This window comes from Coregonus lavaretus (assembly GCF_964263955.1).
Source record: "Coregonus lavaretus genome assembly, chromosome: 26".
Taxonomy (NCBI): domain Eukaryota; kingdom Metazoa; phylum Chordata; class Actinopteri; order Salmoniformes; family Salmonidae; genus Coregonus; species Coregonus lavaretus.
Window position 1 is genome coordinate 23213723 of NC_140013.1, and position 23369 is coordinate 23237091.

General features: G+C 41.8%; 3 protein-coding genes across 5 annotated transcripts; all 3 read right to left on the bottom strand.

Moving 5' to 3' along the window:
• Positions 1–2324: 2324 nt before the first annotated feature.
• LOC311101921 (dynein light chain 2, cytoplasmic) lies at positions 2325–5990 on the bottom strand. Of its 2 annotated transcripts, none has more exons than XM_084143165.1 (3): positions 5904–5990; positions 3902–4035; positions 2325–3709 (listed from the first exon to the last, which is right to left on the bottom strand). In XM_084143165.1, exons 2-3 carry the CDS (start codon positions 4031–4033, stop codon positions 3572–3574), a joined length of 270 nt encoding a protein of 89 aa, XP_083999291.1. In that variant the 5' UTR covers positions 4034–4035; positions 5904–5990; the 3' UTR covers positions 2325–3571. The 2 variants fall into 2 exon arrangements, with proteins under 2 accessions (XP_083999291.1, XP_083999290.1); XM_084143164.1 differs by lacking the exon at positions 5904–5990 and adding an exon at positions 4729–4816.
• A 193-nt stretch (positions 5991–6183) lies between these two features.
• On the bottom strand, positions 6184–11141 carry LOC311101920 (serine/arginine-rich splicing factor 1A-like; the record flags this gene model as incomplete). 2 transcript variants are annotated; one of them, XM_084143163.1, is made up of 4 exons in its annotated part: positions 10724–11141; positions 9986–10176; positions 7705–7877; positions 6184–6264 (listed from the first exon to the last, which is right to left on the bottom strand). In XM_084143163.1, exons 1-4 carry the CDS (start codon positions 10912–10914, stop codon positions 6190–6192), a joined length of 630 nt encoding a protein of 209 aa, XP_083999289.1. In that variant the 5' UTR covers positions 10915–11141. The 2 variants fall into 2 exon arrangements, with proteins under 2 accessions (XP_083999289.1, XP_083999288.1); XM_084143162.1 differs by lacking the exon at positions 6184–6264 and adding an exon at positions 7252–7455.
• A 4609-nt stretch (positions 11142–15750) lies between these two features.
• On the bottom strand, positions 15751–22319 carry LOC311101696 (fructose-bisphosphate aldolase C-like). Its single transcript, XM_084142848.1, has 8 exons — positions 22189–22319; positions 21710–21921; positions 17733–17787; positions 17434–17594; positions 17226–17309; positions 16956–17130; positions 16562–16761; positions 15751–16323 (listed from the first exon to the last, which is right to left on the bottom strand). Exons 1-8 carry the CDS (start codon positions 22298–22300, stop codon positions 16237–16239), a joined length of 1086 nt encoding a protein of 361 aa, XP_083998974.1. The 5' UTR covers positions 22301–22319; the 3' UTR covers positions 15751–16236.
• Positions 22320–23369: the final 1050 nt, after the last annotated feature.

A 23369-nucleotide genomic window follows, 5' to 3' on the forward strand; every position in this document is an offset into this window, starting at 1 on the left:
GAACTGCTCCATTATATGCCTGTTTGTGGCCCGCCTGTTCGCTTGCACAATACTTGCCATTCTCCTTCGACCGCTCATCCACAAGCTGTTTTTGCCCACAGGACTGCCGCTGACTGGATGCTTTTTGTTTCTCGCACCATTCTCTGTAAACTCTAGACACAATCATGCGTGAAAAGCCCAGGAGGGTGGCCGTTTCTGAGATACTGGAACCGGCGCACCTGGCACTGACGATCATACCATGCTCAAAGTCGCTTAGGTCACTTGTTTTGCCCATTCTAATGTCCAATCGAACAGTAACTGAATGCCTCAATTCCTGCTTTATATAGCAAGCCACTGCCACGTGAATCACTGTCTGTAAGAGCAAACCATTTTTGAGAATGGGGTGGTGTACCTAATAAACTGGCCATTTGGTGTATGACCAATGTAACACAACACTCAAGTCCATGTGATTATATGCATGGTAATTAATGATTATATAACCCATTGGTGTGTGGGTGTGCATTTAAGAAGGCAAAAAGCAACAGTCACACACGTTGATGATGAGTCAGTGCCCAGTGGCAGGGACATTGAGTTGGCAACGTACAGTGGGGTAAGAGCGGTCATCAGAAGGGAGCATAGCGTCCAGTACGTAACAAGCAGCCTGGGACCAAGGACATTAGCATGTATACAGCTTTAACAGCCTTTCCAATTATATCATTTGTATGAGAACTATTTCACGTATATCTGACCCATATCACATAGCATCAAATCAAATTGTATTTGTCACATGCTTAGTAAACAACAGGTGTAGACTTACAGTGAAATGCATACTTACGGGACCTTCCCAACAATGCAGAGATACAAATAAAAAAATTCTAACACAAGTTATAAATACACAATGAGTAACGATAACTTGGCTATATACTGTACATGGGGTACCCGTATCAAGTCGATGTGCAGGGGTACGAGTTAGTTGAAATCGATATCTACATTTAGGTAGGGGTAAAGTGACTAGGCAACAGGATAGATATTGCATATGGCAACATGATATGACAGAGCTTAAAACATTTGATGAGTAACTAGCTTAATCGGCTGTCTGCTTTTCAGGACTGTTTCTTGAATATTTACAATGAATTAATCTCAATGAGTTTCTATAATCAGGGAAACACACCTACACACACAACTTTACAAAGTGATTGTCCAACAGTTCATTGCTGAATGACAGAACAATCTAAAGTAGGGTTTCCCAAACTCGATCCTGGGGCCCCCCTGGGTGCGTGTTTTGGTTTTTGCCCTAGCACTACACAGCTGATTCAAATAATCAAAGCTTGATGTTGAGTTGGTTATTTGAATCAGCTGTGTAGTGCTAGGACAAAAAACGTGCACCCAGGGGGGTGTGGGCCCCAGGACCGAGTTTGAGAAACCCTGATCTAAAGTACAAAGCAGTCCAAAACCACAGGCTATTGAGTCTGGTGCAACCCACTGCAATGTACTGTATCTCATCCGTCATCTAGCTCTTTTGGTATTCAAGCCTTGGATAGATTAGCAGTGGAAGGAGAGATCTTTACTGAATGCTTCCCTCACCTGTATGTCAGGTAATGGACCACACATTCAGAGGCGCAGTGAACAGTATGTGCTGCTGGAGTGTAGAATGGTTACCATGCTGAGAAACAAAAGGCACATTGTTTTTATAATAACCACATGCGTGTCTGTAATTCTAATATAAAAACCGAGAACATTGATTCAGTCAGTGTACGTTTCCCTGTGAAGCCTAAGGTAGTATTTGTGGTCCGATCACATCCACTCGCCACGGTCTGTCTCCACAAATAATTTATCACAGTCACTTGTCCTTCACTTTGTCTTCCTCTGTAGTCTTGCCTCCAATTGACCTCTATGCAGAAATAATGTATTCTGAACTAGGAAGGGTAACATACTGCTAATTGGTTGCAAAATCATGACTGTAAGATTAATATAATTAGGCCCTATCAATATTTTCCCCATATCAATATTACTGCTCAGTTGCTGAAATAAACTGCACTCAGGTTGGGGGGGTTTGACGCTTACAGTGTTTGCACTGGAGTACTGAAAAGATCCCAAGAAGCACATACTGTATATAACATGCTGCCACTGTGGTTAATTAATTTGCTAGCCAACATCTGTCCTGATCAGTCTCTACATTGTTCCTGTTTGGGGGGTGTAGCAACCTTACTGAAATCTTAATGGCCAATTGCCCAAAGAATGTGTGGTGGGCTCCACCCCCTGTAACTCATCCATGGTTTTGAAGCAATGGCTACACGTTCTACTGCATCAAAGACATGGTTAAATTATCACAAAACTATTGAAAGTGAACAGGATACACTTAAGTTTAATAATTGACTTGATTACATTGACTAAATTAAAGTTTCCAAGTTTACTGGACACCTCAGGATTTTGGCAAAGAGGCCCTTTATCTACTGCCCAGGAGTCTGATGAACTCACGGATATAATTATGCGTTAGCGCAATGACTGTTAGTCTATGGGTATCTACTAGCAACCTCGAGTAACTGCGCCAATGCTAGTTAGTGTTAGCTTTGCGAAACTTCATACTGGAAAAAATGGTATCAAGTTAATCTACTAAAGTAGATAAAGGGCCTCATTGCCAAAATCCCTAACTGTCCCTTTAGTGAAGTGCAATTGTACTCATGTGCCCATGAACAATAAGAGGTACATCTGTGCAAATTATACAGCAGTTTGCTTCAAACAATAAACAGAAACCACCAATAACATAGCAAATACAGTAAAACATTAAACAAACCACTGAAGATAATATTTTCTTCTTAAAATGAGTCTACAAAAGGACCCGAATGCCAACATTCAGTCCTTTGTTGCACAGCCAGAATAGGTTCAAGTGTGGATGTGTCAACACTCTGCAAATGGAACCTCCAAGCCTCTAAACAAGTCCCCACATCTAAAACACCTGCATGTTAGCATAGTAACTCTACTAGCTTGGAATACAAATAGCAATAGAAAAATGCCAACACCCCAGTGTGCCAGATGAGACGTTCCAGCTCATGAAATATGATTGTGGGAAATGGGATCGATAACAGCAGTTGCAAATCTGGGAAGAGATGTCCAAATACACTGCGCTAGTCTCACTTGTACCTCTGGCAATATACAGGCATTACAAACTGCTGTAGTACTTCAAGGTCTGGAGTAACTAAGCACATTCAAATGACAGCACAGGAGTCACTGAAAACAAAACAGCTCTCTGGGGTAAAGCAGATGCACAACTACATTCTCTAGCTTTCCTTTATTATACAATCAAAAGGCCACTGTTAAAGCATTTACAAATGAAGTATAACAAAATGTAGAACAGCATTAACAAAAATCTCTTCCAGTTGCATTTTATGGCAACTAGTGAAAAGTAATATTTTTACTGTAACATATACACATTAAATATGGTACATCTTAGTCCATGCAGTTACGCACAGCCAGTTGTGTATCATCATGGTTTGTTTTCATTTTAATATTTGAAGTGTGTGGGAAGTTGTGACATCAGCCACCAGTGCATTACAGTCCATGTTGGGAAGAGGCACTCCAGAACTAAGAAAACTCAGCCAGACTTGAAGAGGAGGATGGCCACCTGCCCCAAGTAGAAGTAGATGAAATGCTTCGTCTCATGAGTGACGTAGCTGCCGAAGTTCCTTCCAACAATGCAATGCCATGTAGGGTTATACTTCTTGTCAAATTCCTATAGGGTTAAAAATATATAATGGCTTTAGTAATCCATGACTGAATGAGGAAGAAAATGACCTCATGGCATGCACATCTTGCAGCCTGGTTGTCCTATTTTAAACAGTTTAAAGACATCACTATAATTGGAATACATAGGCCAAAGGCAGCAGGCCTGACTGGGTATGATACTACAGTATGCACATCTCACCTTCTTTATGTAGGCTGCAATGTCTTTTTCTATATTGTATTTCTCCATGGCCTGGGTAGCACAGTCCACTGCGTCCTGCTGCATGTCCTCCGACATGTCAGCATTCTTGATTACTGCCTTCCTGTCAGTCATGCCTGCAAAGAAGAACAAAAAAGTATAGTGAAGTGATAACGCCTGAATTAACAGGTAACACGTGCAGCTATGATTGGCTTGCCCTTTGATCTTCACCGTTAACAGCGTCCTGTGCTGTTTACGGTGAAACTCAAAGGACAAGCCAATCAAGTGCAGATATCTGATACAATGTTGCAATCACCGCGGTTATATCAATGTCTCCGAATGTACTGGGCTACTTGTCTGTATTTCGACACCAGATTACGTTGAGTGACTACGACCCTGTGCAGGTTAGGTACAATACGAATAGGCTACGGAAAAACTCGATACAGGTAGAATTAAATTACATGGGGGAAGAAGAAGAAAAAATCACATGGCGACATTACATTTATAAAATTAGGAATCTGTGCCCTGAATGATGCACAATTCTAGTCTAGTGCAAACAACATACATTAGCTACTCGTTTAATTTCTACATAATTCCTTTACATTATGGATGATTGTTCAGGTCCGAGGGTGATCTGATTCGTGCCAATAGCCTGCAGGTGGTAGTGATTGCGCATTAGTTCATAGATTCATTTTCACCCGATTTTAAATTCCCAATATAAAGCAGGCTACCTTGTACGAGAAACTTCGCTTCAATTAGACAACCTGAATCACCACCATCCATGCAAGTCAAGTGAGCGTGTAGGCTACTAAATAAACATTGTCGCTCACCTTATGTAGGAGATGCTGAGACTTTTCCCTTCGAAATCAGGTAATTCACCTTGGTGGATATCAAGCTTTGCTTACTTGCTGGATCGTGCTGCGACACATTATTTTATAAGATTTACTCAAAGCAAATATGTGGGGAAACTGCCCTTGTAAAATACCTCCCCCGCCCTACACAATTTACCCTGCCATTGGCTGAGCTGCCACCTCTTCTTGTGTTGTGAGCATTTTCTAGCAGCTCCTCTCTACCAGCATCTTATTTCATCCCACAATGCATCGTTAACAATACATGGTGAGGTAAGTAGAGAACGCCTCCTTGCAAACTCAGCTGTACGGAGTATTTATTATGCTCAATGTGTAATTTTATTGATATCGCCACCAGTGAATGTATGAGTGATATTTTAAATTATATCCACTGATATTCATTTGTTAATGTCTTACACAAATACAATCCTTGTTTTTACTGGACTTTATATTGTCTGTGTGAGATGTGTAAGCACATAATAATAATATGCCATTTAGCAGACGCTTTTATCCAAAGCGATTTACAGTCATGTGCATACATTTTTACGTATGGGTGGTCCCGGGGATCGAACCAACTACCCTGGCGTTACAAGCACCATGCTCTACCAATTGAGCTACAGAGGACCACGTCTAAATAGATCAATTGAAATGAAATTTTCCTGAATATTTTACATTTCCTCAATACTGCATTCAACTCATAAACAGGCTGTGTTATCACTTATTGCTGAGTTTATATTCAGTTATTTCATACAACCCATGGGGCCGGTATCCTGATTAAGCCCAGACCTGGACTAAAACGTATGGTGAATTAAGAATCTCCACTGAAATGTTTTTTTTTTTGTCCAGGACTAAAATTAATCTGTGTCTAGGAAACCGCCCCATGGTGTATAATGTAATACATTGGAGTATATAGTTTACTGGGGTTTTCATCATTTAGGTCTACAAATAAGCACTTATCTTCTCTTATTACATCATAGGGCCATGGAGTTAAGCTTTTACATTAATTCAAAAGCAAACAAACTAAAAACCTGGTATGTCTTTTCAGGATTTTATTGAAAATGCTAAACTAAAAGAGTAAAGTAAATTTAAGTAATAAAGACAGACTAACTATACTAAATATAATCCCCAACCATCCCACATTTTAATCCCTTATTTACCAGACTCCTACGACTCCTTGCATCCTTTGATCCAACTTCCTGGTCCTCAGTTTCCTTTTCTTACTCCAAACACGTAAATAATCCTTATCCATATCCTTTGACTCTGCGCATATTTACCGCTCAAAAATTGAAATAAACTGGGCCATTCAAAAAGTTGCATCTAGGATTCCTTAATATTAGTTCAATTGATTTGATTCCTGGAAAATGGATCCCGTTCCAAGCATCCATTCTTGCCTATCCCTTCCCTAAACGCTCCTCTGATCCGTCTCCAAGCAGCCAGCCTTGCCTATCCCTTCCCTAAATGCTCCTCTGATCCGGCTCCAAGGATTGGGATCCACTGAGCCACTCCTCCAATCAAAACCTTGAAATACCAGGAAAAAAAATCAGAGGGAAACCATTAGAATCATGTCAGATTTGGGCCCAGCCCACTTCTTATTGTGCACTCATGACATGTCACCAATAAAGATCAATTTGAAAATTTCAGTGATCACCAAAACCATCAAATTCAGAGTTTAGAAAATGTCTAATATTTCTCAATGTTTGAGCTGAAACAAGCCCAGAGCCCATGTCGAAAATTAAAACAGCAGCTATAAAAGAAAAGGGTTCTTATGTAACATTAAAGTCGAAAGGTACACCTCAAGACCTTTGTCCTGACACAAAACCAAATACATGCACTGTTTATCAGTGCTAAAAAGGTTGCCAAATAGATAGGGCAGGTATATATAGGATATAGAAAATTGTGCTACATTCAAGAGACAATCATGCATCTTGTAGCAACCATTTTATCAATAGATGCAAATAATCAATACTAAAGCATACCATTGCCTTGACCTGACTCCTCCTAAGATGTCCTATCCTGATCAAACAAATGAAATGTGCTCCACAACTTTTAATCCAAATCACTCTTTAATCCTCATCTTCAGATGTCTAAAGGAAGACACAAGGGTAAAATACAGTTTAGCAATGAGACTCCCGCCACCCCATGAAAAAGTATATCAATTTTCCAACACTCACAAAAACATTGAACTCGTTAAAAGATCAACCTTTTTGAAGTTCAGAGCAAAATTTTGCAAAAGTGTTGCAAAAAAATTGACAGACAATAGGTAAATTAAAATGAATTGAGGAAGGGGATCAAAACAAAAGGTCAAAAGTAGGGAGGGTCAGGGGAGGGAGGAAAGGTGACAGGAGGGGGATACACCTACATACCAATACCTTCCACTAGGACATCAGGAGATGGAATGCAAAAATTCAAATCTATAGTTGACTTCTGGAAAAACTCAAAAGGGGGTAAAAACAAGTGGAGAGGGGAACTGTTTACAGGGGATCCACCAAAAGGGCAACACAGAGTTTAGGAACGGGAGCGAGAGCGGCTATGGCGAGGAGAGTAGCGAGGAGATCCTCTGCCACCACGGGTACCACCACCGCGAGAGTTGCTGCGGCTGCGACTGGCTGCGCTGCGGCTCCTGCTTCGACTGCGGCTCCTGGAACGTGATCTTCCATAGCTCGGGCTGCGGGGACCATCTACTTTCACGCGAACGTAAGCGGTCTCTCCCTGGTAGACACACACAAAAAGAACTGGACGTTGAAACGAAAAGCATTTCCACCTCAAACGGTTCCTTCCATTGCATCAAAACAAGCCTTCAGTTCTTGAAAGGCTGCAAAAGTAGTCACTGGATTGAAAATGGGGAGAGGTTGAGGGGAAAGATTCAATAGAGTTAGTAGTCACTTTACATACCTTTAACAAAAATATTGTATCCTTACAATCAAATCCATGAACAACCAATCAAACCTGAAAGCATACCTCGTGTGATCGGAATTTGGTGTTATCCAGCTTTCGAACGGCGTAGGTCATGTCTTCTTTGCGCACAAACTCCACAACCCCAGTTCCATCTCTGAAAACATCAGCATAACATACATCCCCAGCCTCACGCATGTGATCCTTCAGGTCCTGCCAGCTGCCACTCTGGGGAAGCCCTTTGGAGAGTAGATAAGAGCATATAAATTAGATATGTTTTACTCAAAAGTGATTACTTTCAACACTTTGCTCAATGGTACAAACTTGCTCAATAGATCTGTGGCATTACAGTATAGCTCAGTTGGTAGAGCATGGCGTTTGCAACGCCAGGGTTGTGGGTTCGTTTCCCACGGGGAACCAGTACGAAAAAAAATGTATGCACTCACTAACTAAGTCGCTGTGGATAAGAGCATCTGCTAAATGACTCAAATGTAAATCATTCAGAATCTGCAAAGACCAGGCTGGTTCTACCCCACCAGAAACAATGAACTAATGTGGAAGAAATGGATATGAAATAACCATCAATGTTTAGTGGACCAAAAAAGACCAGCGCTTCAGTCTGTTGAAAAAGGAACTAGCCAATCAGTCAGTAGCCTCTGCAGATTCCCCCAAAAATGGATGTTCTGGTTTTCAGGGGAAATGCATACGTAAAAATGTATGCACACATGACTAAGTCGCTTTGGATAAAAGCGTCTGCTAAATGGCATATTATTATTAAAATGGAAAGAGCACCTCTTTTGGACGTTAACAAGGCTACACGCCATCTTAACTCCACATTTTACTGGATTGGTTGAACAGTGCAGAAGAGAACCTCTGACAGTTTATTTTCCTTCTCAACAAGACCCGAGGTGCGTTCAGTTCGCTTCAACGTTTGCTACATTCTTGAACAGACTAAGTTACGTTTGCTGGGTATGGTAAGTATTTAAAAGGGCAGTAGCCATGTTGACAACGTTCCCCAAACCCTCCCAGTTTTTCCAACTGGTCGTTCAGTACAGCACCGTTTCCATTCAATGTAACGTTCCAGAACGTAAAAACTTACTGAATGCAGGCCGGTATGTAGGGGACCTAGTTTCAGGAGATTATTTTACGCCTGCTACATTAAGTAAATCAGACGGTAACACATGGAGTCCATTTGTTAGTGAAAAAGAAGATCACCAGCACAGTGCTGTTGAAATATTAAAGACTGGGAAGTTACCGTTTGTACAGTAGGTCAACGTGGTGGCGTGCAGTGCAACCAATGAGGTGTATATAAACCCAACCCACATTACACAAGGGTGTTAGGTGATGCGACAAACAATGGACACTATGCGAGAATTCTACAAAAAACAGCAGTGATCAAATCAATTGTCACTAAATGTCAATGATGTGGTCATCAAAATATATAATAAATAATTTGAAAACATGAATGTGGAAGTTGTTAACCATGTCTAAAAATCACAATACTGTAAGTTATGATATTGTGTGTTCATATTTGCTCTTTGCAATGAGTATTCCTCACTCTACCAGAGTAAGATCGATGTGACATTGTATTGCCAACAAGTATGGGAAAGTCCTGAGGGTGTTTTACGGTCATCAGATGTCCTTGGGCTGAAATTTAAGGTAAAAGTTTTTCCCTTCCCCTTCTGTTGTTCCAGAATAGCCTCAGACTAGACGTAACATAGTACACGTAAATCCGGGACACTCAAATTAGTATGATGTGTTACATTTGGTACAGTTACATAAGATGGTTCCTTTAAATTAATGGGCTTAACATGCTATGCTGTTTTTATTTTATTCCCACATTGAAATTAGCATATGAAATACCTAATTTGCATAAAGTTGTATAAAAAGTTTATTCTAATATTAAATTGTTAAACTCAGGTTTTCATAAAGCACAAAGATTTGTTAATATGACCACACTACCGTAAAACTATTAGTCTTAAATTACTGTAATTATGTATTCCGTACTGCCTCATTTGCATAATATTGCAGTTTAATTGAATACATTTGACTTTTATTTGAATCAACTCTGTTCTACATCTGCCCTGAAAATGTCATTACAATATGACCACCCTATCTTGAAACATTGGACAGAATGTGTTGAAATTAAGACTGATTTGGTGCCATTATTGACTAGGGATTAACATTGACCCTTTTCGATCAGTTGAAAATGAGATCTCAGCAATGGTAAGTCCTATCCTCATGAAATAAAGTGTTCCTGAGAAACTTCTATATAAACATGGAATACAAAGTATAATACCAGAACCAGTTTAATTTTTACCCCTAACACCCTAATTACACGACTCACCTGAGACAATGACCCTGTACTCGGAGCGTCTGGATGGCGGCCCGTATCTGCCTCTAGGGGCGCCACCAACCCCCCCTCCACCACCAAAACCGCCTCTCCCCCCACCCCTGCCGCTCCGAGGGAATTCAACTCGCAGCCGATAACCGTCGTAGTCATAGCCGTCTCGTCCGTACACGGCATCGTCGGCATCCCTGAAAAATGAATCATTAAAAGGTTACCTAAACAATTGTCCACACAGCACCCTGTGGCGTACCTCATTAGCAAAATCTGTTAGTTAGCTGGCTAAACTCAACGATGATAAATCGTGGCGTTAAGTCGGCTAGCCACAAACAAAGACACCTTCACAATGTGTAATTGCAGAAAGGGAAACAACTAGCGAGCAAGCCAATTAACGTTAGTCTTAAAACGAAAATAGCTACTAGCTACGTTAGTTACATGTGCAAACTAACGCTTTAAACACACCGACTGTGTCATTGCGCAAAATAGTATGCAGCATCTAGATATGTGCAACAACTTCAACATTCACCTTCTGTTACCATATCTGTCAACCCGTTTACGCTTACAGTTTGACGCATACGTTCGATAAATCCAACGTATGCACCACACAGAACGCAATGCTACAAGGCAAACGCAGCGTACCATTGGAAATGAATGTACTTCTGGTGTGCCAAAACACAGTCGGTGTGTTCAAAGCGTTAGAGCAGTGCACGAGTTGCTAACAAGCTAGCCTTTAGTTACCTGGGATCTTCAAATTCGATAAAGGCAAAGGGAGGTCCTCCTCTCCGATTTTTCAAATCGATATCTCGAATAGCTCCGTATTTGTAAAACACGTCCTCGACATCTTTGGTCCGAATATCAGGGGGTAGATTTCCGACGTAAATTCGACAATCGTTATTTCCTGCAGGGCCTCGCACGACGCCTCCCGACATAGTAGCTAACGTTAGCTAGTTTATTTTAGGTTGAAATAAAAAGCGATTTTGCAAGACGGTATTCAAGTAGATCGCAAACCATATGAGTATAGTACATACACACTGCTTAAAACAACACAAAATAAGGAATGAATCGCGCTTAAAGTTGTCTACTAGCTAGCTCCACTTCTCCCCGTGCAGAACCGCGCTTCTTCGCGAGAGCATTCATGAATACCGGAAATGTGCTCAGTAGAGAACTCTACAAATGTCTACGTCCGCCAAACAAAATAGTCCACATTAGTACAGGGCTCATCCATAAAAGAGACCTGTGTCTCAGTATTCCTCCCTGATAGAATAAATGTTAAATAAATTAACACAGGTGTGTGATATTGGTATAATTACGCGAATAATTTCAGGTAAGACGGTTTTCAGGTGAGCAGATTCTTAGTTTAGAATTGTTTGGCCATTTTCATCTTGCAATTTTAAATCGCTATAATTTTCAGTTGGCCTTATGAGTAGTGTCCAGCAACCTGTTATTATAGGCTGGCCTACACCAATAACATTGAATTCACAAGTGTGTGAATTATGATTATGAATGATGACCTTCTTGGCAGTGGTGGAAAAAGTCCACAATTGTCATACTTGAGTAAAAGTAAAGATACCTTAATAGAAAATGACTCAAGTAAAAGTGAAAGTCACCCAGTAATGTACTACTTGATTAAAAGTCTAAAAGTATCAAAAGTAAATGGAATTGCTCAAATGTACTTAAGTCTTTAAATTTTTACATTTTAAAATGTATACATTTTATTTTATTTTATATATATATATATAAGTATAAATCATTTCAAGTTCCTTATATTAAGCAAACAAGACGGCACAATTTTATTTTTTATTTTTATTGATGGATAGCCAGGGGCACACTCCAACATTCAGACATAATTTACAAACGAAGCGTTTGTGTTGAGTGAGTCCGCCAGATCAGAGGCAGTAGGAATGACCAGGTTTCTCCCCTGAAAAAGGGGAGAAATAATCACGAAAGTGATGCAGTTGTTTCCTCACTGAAAACTTTAGTGTAATGAGAAAAAGACCGCGATTTCCCCAGGAAGTTGGGTGGAGACCAGAGCAATCGATCTCAGGCTCATAGATTAAGAGCATTTAGTAGATCACAGATTAACACTTTTACCCTTAAATTAGGCACCACAAAATAAAGTAGTCAATATAACGTTTACACATTCCTCTTACAATAATTTACCCTTTTACACTTGACGGATTTTAACACATTTATGAATTTTGTCAATCTCTATGAACTAGTACTGGATGCATTATCTTTTTAACCTTAGATATTTTAAGATCCTTACATACCATGAACTTACTAATACTTTTTAGTGTATAACAGGCTATGAATATGTCCTTTAACCTGTCACACTCTCCCCGACAAAATAAAGGTTGTCCCAACATTACCAACATTGTCTTCTTAAACAGTCTATAAGCACTGGACGTAGAAAATCCTCTTCTGTAAGCTAGTCCTTGAGCAGAGGTCAAAGTTCACAGTTCAAATAGAACCAAGAAGTTATATTCACAGTCCATATCTTTTGACCAGCTGTATAAACAGTCCATAAGCAGTCTTTTCTCATACTATTGTCAACAGTCCATCAGTTTTAATGATCTATATGCATAGTCTGCTAATTGTCTCGTGAAAGTCTGTGAAATCAGTCAGTAGTCCATGGTCAAACATGTCAACTCTGTCTGTGGCCTCAAGTTTGCTGAAGTCCATACATGTAGGGTGGCTGAAGGTAATATCGCTGTAGTGATGGCAGCCATGGAACCAGTCCTGGTGCAGGGTAGACAGGGAACAACTGTGGCTGTGGCTGGATACTGTAGCAGGAAGGGATACCAAGCTGATCATAGGTGGTACGTCTTGGAGGGTGTCTCTCTCTTTGTGGCAGCTGGTAGGCTGGTTCCTCAGGTTCAGCAGCAGCAGTTAATGAAGGAAAGGCACTTAGTGGACGATCATCAGGCACATTTTCAGCAGGCAAGTTCATCTCCTCAGCAGGCAGTTCTTTAACTGTTGTTTTCTCCTCCAGCTGATTTTCAACAAGAGGCTGTGCTGGTAGCGTATCAGGAACTGGCACCGCAACTGTCTGTTTCACTGGTGGGGGCCTGTTTTCCGACTCTCTCGCTGGTTCAGCATATCTCTCAGGTACTGTAGGAGATGTGGGGACCTGTAGCGGCTCATGATGAAGGTCATATTCATCCCCGCTGTCTTCATCAGAATCTAGAGGCTGTGATCCAGGCTGATGTCTCTTTTTCTTACTTTTGTCATCTTTAGTCATTTCTGGTTGTCTCTCAAAAGGTAAGTGGTCACAGGACATGAGCAAGTTTCTGTGCAGGACCCGGGAGCGTCCCCTACCCTTTTCCGGTCTCAACTCATAAATCGGCAGGTCTGAACCCATTTGTCTCACTACTGTGTGAATTTGGTCTTCCCAATAGTTACGGAGTTTGCCTGGTCCTCCTCTTCGTGTCAGGTTTTTAATCAGAACTCGCTCGCCAGGCTGTAGCACTGAACTCCTAACTTTAGTGTCATAGTACTTCTTACTTCTTTCAGCAGCTTTCTGAGCATTTTCATTTGCAATGGCGTATGCTTCTTCCATTCCTCGTTTCCAGTTCTCCACGTAGTCTCGCTGGTTACTGGAACCTGCCTCTGTGCACAATCCAAAGAACATATCAACTGGAAGCCTGGGTGATCTCCCAAACAGAAGATAAAATGGTGAATAGCCAGTCACTTCGCAACGGGTGCAGTTATAGGCATAAACCAGTTTGTTTAGAGACTCCTTCCAGTTTGACTTTTGTGTCTCAGTTAGTGTCTTTAGCATTTGCAACAATGTTCTGTTCATTCGTTCCACTTGACCGTTCCCCATCGGGTGGTAGGGTGTTGTTCTGGACCCCGCCATGCCACTGAGTTTCTTTAACTGATGGAACAACTGATTTTCGAAAAAGGGGAGAAATAATCACGAAAGTGACGCAGTTGTTTCCTCACTGAAAACTTTAGTGTAATGAGAAAAAGACCGCGATTTCCCCAGGAAGTTGGGTGGAGACCAGAGCAATCGATCTCAGGCTCATAGATTAAGAGCATTTAGTAGATCACAGATTAACACTTTTACCCTTAAATTAGGCACCACAAAATAAAGTAGTCAATATAACGTTTACACATTCCTCTTACAATAATTTACCCTTTTACACTTGACGGATTTTAACACATTTATGAATTTTATCAATCTCTATGAACTAGTACTGGATGCATGATCTTTTTAACCTTAGATATTTTAAGATCCTTACATACCATGAACTTACTAATACTTTTTAGTGTATAACAGGCTATGAATATGTCCTTTAACCTGTCACACCAGTAACCGAAAGGTCGATGTTTCTAATCCCTGAGCCGACTAGGTGAAAAATCTGTCGATGTGCCCTTGAGCAAGGCACTTAACCCTAATTGCTCCTGTAAGTCGCTCTGGATAAGAGCGTCTGCTAAATGACTAAAATGAAAATGTATGTTCTCTTGATAAGTGTGTGAATCGGTCCATTTTCCTGTCAAAATGTAACAAGTACTTTTGGGCGTCAGGGAAAATGTATGGGGTAAAAAGTATTTTCTTTTCTTTAGGAATGTAGTGAAGTAAAAGTTGCCAGAACTATAAATAGTAAAGTACAGATACCCCAAAAAATGACTTAAGTAGTACTTTAAAGTATTTTTACTTAAGTACTTTACACCACTGCTTCTTGGAGCCTAAGGGTGTTTCACACTTGGTCCCGACCCTTTCAGACAATTTTTGTGAACACAGTGCGGCGCGCTTAATTTTTTGTGCAGCGTGAACACTCCAAAGGAACTCAGACCCCTCAAGTGCCCCCGAAGCGAACCGAACTGAGACCATCTCGAGAGGTGGTCTGAGTTCGGTTCTCTTGAATTCTGTGGTCCGGTTTTGGTGAGAATCACAACATAGTATACAAAATCTATACTAGCTCTTAAAGGGCAGTAGCCTACCTTGTGTGTACAATTTTCAATTACAGCATTACTTATTCTGCAGTTATTCTGTTGCTATTTATTCTGTTAGTAATCAAATGTACATGTTAATAGTGTCTTCTGATTACAATTATTATGTCTCATATTTTAATGAAATGCAATCTATTAGCTTCCAAAATGTAAGTAGGTATATCTAGCTGTCCGATAACACATTCTGATTGAATGGCTTGTCCTGCACCTTGTAAAAACCCATAGTGCATGTTGGAAAAATAACTTGGTTACTTTCTAAACATAGCAATGTGAATGCAAAGAGGACTCGGTCCACAAAATAAGTGAAGTGAACTGGCAAAAGAGTTGAGGCCTCATTCAAAGGCAAGGGCAGTGTGAATACAAAGAGAACTGAGTTCTTTAGCTCTTTTTTTTGTTCACTTTAAAGAGGACTGAGATTGGTTATTTTAAAGAGGACTATGTGAAAACACCCTAATATATCATTGTCAACTACTCTTTGGGCCAGTAGATGGAGCCTTGGACCATGGTTGTATGGGAAAGCAAATCAGATGACAAGCTACAAATAGCCTACTAGTTTATGGGTGACGATAAATTAACTAGGAATATTTTCCAGCTAAGAATTCTGTTAAAATCAAGAACTGTAAAACATTCTCAGAGTTTGACTCTAGAGTAGAAAATAATATAAAAATAGTGCAAAGATTTGTGAGTAGGCCTAATCTCTCCTGGACAGACTACGGAGTATGAGCATCTGACCAAATTATGGGATATTTTAATTCTGGTTTAACCGAGATTGACTTATGAGAAATAAAACCACAATTCCCAGATTGTTTCAACTCAACACAATTTATTGTTATTATGATTTACTTTTGCACTACAGTATTTGATACATCAGTTGCATAGAGAACAATACTTAGCTAAATCACAAAAATAACATTTTTTACTGTAAGCCCAGCTGTCTTCTGGATCTCATCAAAATAAATAATGAAACAACTGAACATCAATTAGGTTTCATTTTGCTACTACCACAAGAACATATTGTCATCTCAAAGGTTACAATAATTTAGTTTAAAGTGTCTAATCAAAGGCCATCTGTCAATGCCTAATTTCATGCTAATTTCATTAGACCCTTACATCTAGTGTGTCCACCAATGTGCACATTTTTTTTATTAGCAGTGTGTACACTCAAGTAACTATATTATAACTCCTAGAATACAGATTGAAGACAGCATATGACTGCGATTGGCCATTGGTATGGCAGTGGCAGTGGACGATGCTATTGGTTGGCCAAAGCTGGAATGTGAGGCATCACTGGCTCTTCAGTATGCATGATTGGCCACATAGATCTGGTCGGATTCACTGTACCCGCCACCAGTGTACTTCCCCTGACAGGCCAGGCCATTCACCTGATAGTGAGAGAAAGGGGATGGGATATGAGGGGCAAACACACAAACACTGTTAGGGGCATACTCACTTCATGTCAACTGAAAACATAGATCACTTCCTCAGATGACCGTTCCACTCGGAAAATGGTGAAATGTCCAGTTTTATGAAAAAAATATTCAGAAGAAATATGTTCCTCAACAACACTAAAAGATGAAAGCCAGGTTGATCAAGAGGCTGAAAACAAAGTGATGTACATGCCTCTGCTCGCTTGATAAACTGCTCAGTGGCAGCACTCTCATTCTCTTTATGTCCACGCCAGGTTTTGAGTGCGGAGACCTGCAGGGCTCGGCCGTACGAGAAGGTGAGGGCCCAGGGCTTCACCAGGGAGCAGTTGTTAATGGCATTCAGGTGGACAGAGGCCTCCTCTTCACTCTGACCCCCAGAGAGGAACGTCACTCCTGCACACACAGAAAACAAATAGAAATCGCTGTGAGTGAACAGTAAATGGATTTCTATCAGCACCATAAGTGCTTTACAAACATATGATCATAATGCCAAATCAATGGTATAGTGACAATCTGACACTAGTACTGCATATACCCTGAGAGGCACTTGAGAGGAAATATAACCGGTCAAAGGCCTATGACCTTACCGGTGACAGCAGGAGGAACAGTGCGGCGCAAGGCAGTGACCGTTGCCATGGCGACCTCCTCTGCGCTGTATTTTGTGGGGCAGCTGTGGCCAGGAGTGGCCATATTGGGCTTGAGCAGAGTGCCCTCCAGGTACACATGATGGTCAGACATGGCCTTGTACAATGCAGCTAGCACCTGCACAACATGGGGAACACATGTAACATGATAAACTGGCCATGTTAGAAATACATATTACATACTAACAGGTTAAGAGTTGGTTTAGGTCCCACCTTCTCGGTGACGTACTGACAACGCCTCAGATCATGATCTCCATCAGGCAAAACCTCTGGTTCCACAATAGGCACAATCCCATGCTGGGTGACAGAAAAATGACATAATCAGCATGATTAGAAGGTGATGCTGATGTTACCTCCTGCAATTATGGTATTTCATCATACCTGACATTGTGCCTTTAAACTGCATTTGTGGAGTCCTTACCTGCTGGCAAATGCTTGAATATCGAGCCAGGACATTTGTATTCTCTTCAATGGACAGTTTAGAGGGGGTGGTCTCACTGATTTTGAACACACAGCGCCACTTAGCAAAGTTTGCCCCGTCCTTCTTATACTGAGCACAGCGTTCTGAGAGCCCATCCAGTCCTATAGGATGAGAAATAAATTAACAAGGCTGTAAAGGATTGGGATTCACCAGTGAGTGGCACACTACATTTTGTAACTGTCAAATTCAGATAGCTATGATGATCAGATTGAGTAGAACCCGAGGGGTCTCAGCCCTACCCTGAGTGGTAGATTCTCCATTGGTTCCTGCCAAGGGGACAACACCCTTGTCAACCTGAAGAAAAAGAGGTAGAGCAGATCAAAAATAGAAATGACAACGGTCCTCCCTCCTCTTCACACTGATCTTCTCCATGTCTTAAAGCCAGCTCATTTTCATCCAGATGGTGTTGATATTAATAGCAGCCATTCTACCCATAGCACTGCCATCCATCAGGGGTAGAACTCCTGATCAGAGTGTATCACAGCATCAATACAGGACTAAGATTGAATCGTACTACACCGGCTCCGACGCTCGTTGGATCTGGCAGGGCTCGCAAACTATTACAGACTACAAAGGGAAGCACAGCCGCGAGCTGCCTAGTGACACGAGCCTACCAGACGAACTAAATTACTTCTAAGCTCGCTTCGAGGCAAGCAACACTGAAACATGCATGAGAGCATCAGCTGTTCAGGTCAACATTCACAAGGCCGCAGGGCCAGACAGATTACCAGGACGTGTACTCCGAGCATGCGCTGACCAACTTGCAAGTGTCTTCACTGACATTTTCAACCTGTCCCTGACTGAGTCTGTAATACCAACATGTATAAGCAGACCAACATAGTCCCTGTGCCCAAGAACACTAAGGTAACCTGCCTAAATGACTACAGACCTGTAGCACTCACGTCTGTAGGCATGAAGTGCTTTGAAAGTCTGGTCATGGCTCACATCAACACCATTATCCCAGAAACCCTAGACCCACTCCAATTTGCGTACCGCCCCAACAGATCCACAGAAGACGCAATCTCTATTGCACTCCACACTGCCCTTTCCCACCTGTACAAAAGGAACACCTACGTGAGAATGCTATTCATTGATTACCGCTCAGCGTTCAACACCATAGTGCCCTCAAAGCCCATCACTAAGCTAAGGACCCTGGGACTAAACACCTCCCTCTGCAACTGGATCCTGGACTAGCTGACGGGCTGTCCCCAGGTGGTAAGGGTAGGTAACAACACATCTGCCACGCTGATCCTCAACACGGGGGCCCATCAGGGGTGCGTGCTCAGTCCCCTCCTGTACTCCCTGTTCACCCATGACTGCATTGCTGGCACGACTCCAACACCATCATTAAGTTTGCCGACGACACAACAGTGTTAGGCCTGATCACCGACAACGATGAGACAGCCTATAGGGAGGAGGTCAGAGACCTGTCCATGTGGTGCCAGGATAACAACCTCTCTCTCAACGTGCTCAAGACAAAGGAGATGATTGTGGACTACAGGAAAAGGAAGACCGAGCACGCCCCCATTCTCATCAACGGGGCTGTAGTGGAGCAGGTTGAGAGCTTCAAGTTCCTTGGTGTCCACATCACCAACAAACTATCCTGGTCCAAAACACCAAGACAGTCGTGAAGAGGGCACGACAAAGCCTATTCCCCCACAGGAGAATAAAAAGTTTGGCATGGGTCCTCAGATCCTCAAAAAGTTCTACAGCTGCATCATCGAGAGCATCCTGACTGGTTGCATCACTGCCTGGTATGGCAACTGCATCGGCCTCTGACCGCAAGGCACTACAGAAGGTAGTTCATACGGCCCATTACATCACTGGTGCCAAGCTTCCTGCCATCCAGGACCTCAATACCAGGCGGAGTCAGAGGAAGGCCCTAAAAATTTGCAAAGACTCCAGCTACCCTAGTCATAGACTGTTCTCTGTTACCGCACAGCAAGCGTTACCGGAGCGCCAAGTCTAGGTCCAAAAGGCTTCTTAACAGCTTCTTAACAGCTTCTACCCCCAAGCCATAAGACTCCTGAACAGCTAATAAAATGGCTACCCGGACTATTTGCATTGTCGTCGTCGTCCCCCCCCCCCCTATTTTACGCTGCTGCCACTCTCTGTTTATTATCTATGCATAGTCACTTTAACTCTACCTACATGTGAGGGAAAAAAGTATTTGATCCCCTGCTGATTTTGTACGTTTGCCCACTGACAAAGAAATGATCAGTCTATCATTTTAATGGTAGGTTTATTTGAACAGTGAGAGACAGAATAACAACAAAAAAATCCAGAAAAACGCATGTCAAAAATGTTTAAATTGATTTGCATTTTAATTAGGGAAATAAGTATTTGACCCCCTCTCAATTAGAAAGATTTCTGGCTCCCAGGTGTCTTTTATACAGGTAACGAGCTGAGATTAGGAGTACACTCTTAAAGGGAGTGCTCCTAATCTCAGTTTGTTACCTGTATAAAAGACACCTGTCCACAGAAGCAATCAATCAATCAGATTCCAAACTCTCCACCATGGCCAAGACCAAAGAGCTCTCCAAGGATGTCAGGGACAAGATGTAGACCTACACAAGGCTGGAATGGGCTACAAGACCATCGCCAAGCAGCTTGGTGAGAAGGTGACAACAGTTGGTGCGATTATTCACAAATGGAAGAAACACAAAATAACTGTCAATCTCCCTCGGCCTGGGGCTCCATGCAAGATCTCACCTCGTGGAGTTGCAATGATCATGAGAACGGTGAGGAATCAGCCCAGAACTACACGGCAGGATCTTGTCAATGATTTCAAGGCAGCTGGGACCATAGTCACCAAGAAAACAATTGGTAACACACTACGCCGTGAAGGACTGAAATCCTGCAGCGCCCGCAAGGTCCCCCTGCTCAAGAAAGCACATATACATGCCCGTCTGAAGTTTGCCAATGAACATCTGAATGATTCAGAGGAGAACTGGGTGAAAGTGTTGTGGTCAGATGAGACCAAAATGGAGCTCTTTGGCATCAACTCAACTCGCCGTATTTGGAGGAGGAGGAATGCTGCCTATGACCTCAAGAACACCATCCCCAAAGTCAAACATGGAGGTGGAAACATTATGCTTTGGGGGTGTTTTTCTGCTAAGGGGACAGGACAACTTCACCGCATCAAAGGGACGATGGACGGGGCCATGTACTGTCAAATCTTGGGTGAGAACCTCCTTCCCTCAGCCAGGGCATTGAAAATGGTTGTGGATGGGTATTCCAGCATGACAATGACCCAAAACACACGGCCAAGGCAACAAAGGAGTGGCTCAAGAAGAAGCACATTAAGGTCCTGGAGTGGCCTAGCCAGTCTCCAGACCTTAATCCCATAGAAAATCTGTGGAGGGAGCTGAAGTTTTGAGTTGCCAAACGTCAGCCTCGAAACCTTAATGACTTGGAGAAGATCTGCAAAGAGGAGTTGGATAAAATCCCTCCTGAGATGTGTGCAAACCTGGTGGCCAACTACAAAAAATGTCTGACCTCTGTGATTGCCAACAAGGGTTTTGCCACCAAGTACTAAGTCATGTTTTGCAGAGGGGTCAAATACTTATTTCCCTCATTAAAATGCAAATCAATTTATAACATTTTTGACATGCGTTTTTCTGGATTTTGTTGTTGTTATTCTGTCTCTCACTGTTCAAATAAACCCACCATTAAAATTATAGACTGATCATTTCTTTGTCAGTGAAAATCAGCAGGGGATCAAATACTTTTTTCCCTCACTGTACATATTACCTCAATTACCTTGACTAACCTGTGCCCCCGCACATTGACTCTGTACCGGTACCCCCTGTATATAGCCTCGCTACTATTATTTTACTGCTGCTCTTTAATTATTTGTTATTTCTTTTAATTTTAAATTTTTTACTTAACACTTATTTTTCTTAAAACTGCATTGTTGGTTAAGGGCTTGTAAGTAAGCATTTCACTGTAATTGGCGCATGTAACAAATACATTTTGATTTGATTTGTTTTTATATGTCCTACCTTTTGGCCTCCATAATGTTGAAACTTGCTCCCTTCCAGGTACTGTCTATTGGAGCATATCAAGTAGCCTTATGCACTACATTCTCATTCCTTCCCTCAATAATGTTATATACAGTATAAGTAGGGTCTAGGTATTCTTGCCCAATCTAGAGACATAAAACATACTTCAGATATCACCATTGGCCCCTTCGACCCCTTTGCTCATACAGTACCTTGATTCCCACAGTGATGCCCCTGTCCTTGATCATCTTGACGAAGGGCGTGCCATCGTCAGCGTGCTGGTACAGCGTCTCATGGAAGAAGATGACTCCTCCGATGCAGCTGTTGATGCGGTCGTCAGCCCTGAAGAGGATCTGGCGGTACTGCCGGCGGTTCTCCTCAGTGTTCTCAACCCCTATCTGGTTAAGGCGCTTCGCCATGCTGCCTGTTTCCAGGAACATTAAAAACAAACATGTTCACAGTCTGGTAAACCTACATTTATAAAAACGGAATAATCTATTCGATACCATCCTGTACCACTGCTTTGTAGAGGGTTATGGCAAGCACCACTGGAAATTAAAATTTGTCTGATTTCCTGAAAGTAGGTCCCACTGTTATTGTTAATACCATACATATATGTAGATTGTTACGTAATCATTTTAATTACAACTGTTTTCCAGTACAGAGAGAAGATGTAGAGCAACCTACTAACCAACAGACTCATCAGCAGCCAGGATGCCCTTCCCTGGAGCGACAATACGAAGGGCAATCTCCTGGAGCTCCCTCTTCTGACCACTGGAGAGGGCTGGGAACTGGTGTGACATCCTGAGAGATGGTCGATCACACAACCTGTATAGGGATATCAGATTGTACACATCTTAGCTGGTCTAAATTGTTCAAAATTCACTCAGGGAAATATTTAGCTAGAGAAATACATCAACAGTAAGGGCATATCTCTCCCATCCTCTCAAATCCCAGGGATTTTGGCAGTGACTGTCCTTATTGGCACATTGTCAACTGGGGTTAGGGATGTGTGGACCTCTGTGCTGACTATGCAGCCCACCAAACAAGGGGCCAGGCAAGTCTTTAGTTCCAGAAGGATTTACATTTTCTCTGTTGGGGTCTCATAAACAACCAAAAATAGCTATTTGATTAGAAAAAGTCAAGGTCTACACAGACAAGAATGGCTTGATGCCAATGATGACAACCAATGGAGAAATCTGTCTAGCTTCTTTGTCTGAAATAGATAACCCAACACATTTCCCTCATCGATTGTTGCTTGCTTGTTTTCAATCTCTTCAAGCATTTTCATTCCCCCAAAATGTATTCCTCTCAACTCCCTCTCTCTTTTTCCCACGCTCTAAAGTACAGCTAAGAGGCACAGTCAGAGCAGAAATATTCACTTGTTGGCAGAGAAATAACACTTTCTCTGCCAACAACTCAGTAACCCAGACAACCTCTGGCATGTTGTCACTGTTGAGGTGGGCACAAGAAAGATGAGGGAATTCTGTCAGTCCAAACCAGAAAGTTTTCCAGAAATATTACCCTGGTTCTGTGGAGCTGTAGTAGCAATATCAAATTGGCAAGTGAAATAAAAATGATGAGGTAGTAATACATATCATTTACATAGAGGCTATATATTTCTACTGTATGAGTACTGTTTATTGAGAGCAGAAGGCCTCTAATCACGCTTCCCACTTGCTGATGTAGCAGCGCTGACTACATTGATCTGTGGGGTAGCACAATGCACTTATTAATTCGTTCATTCATATCACATCCCTTGATAGTGGGTATGGCAAATAACCATGTCAACACAGACCCTCAGCTTTTGCACTCCACTGTCTGCAATAACCGAGGAAAAATACAATAATAGCCAGTAACATTTTTGATCTA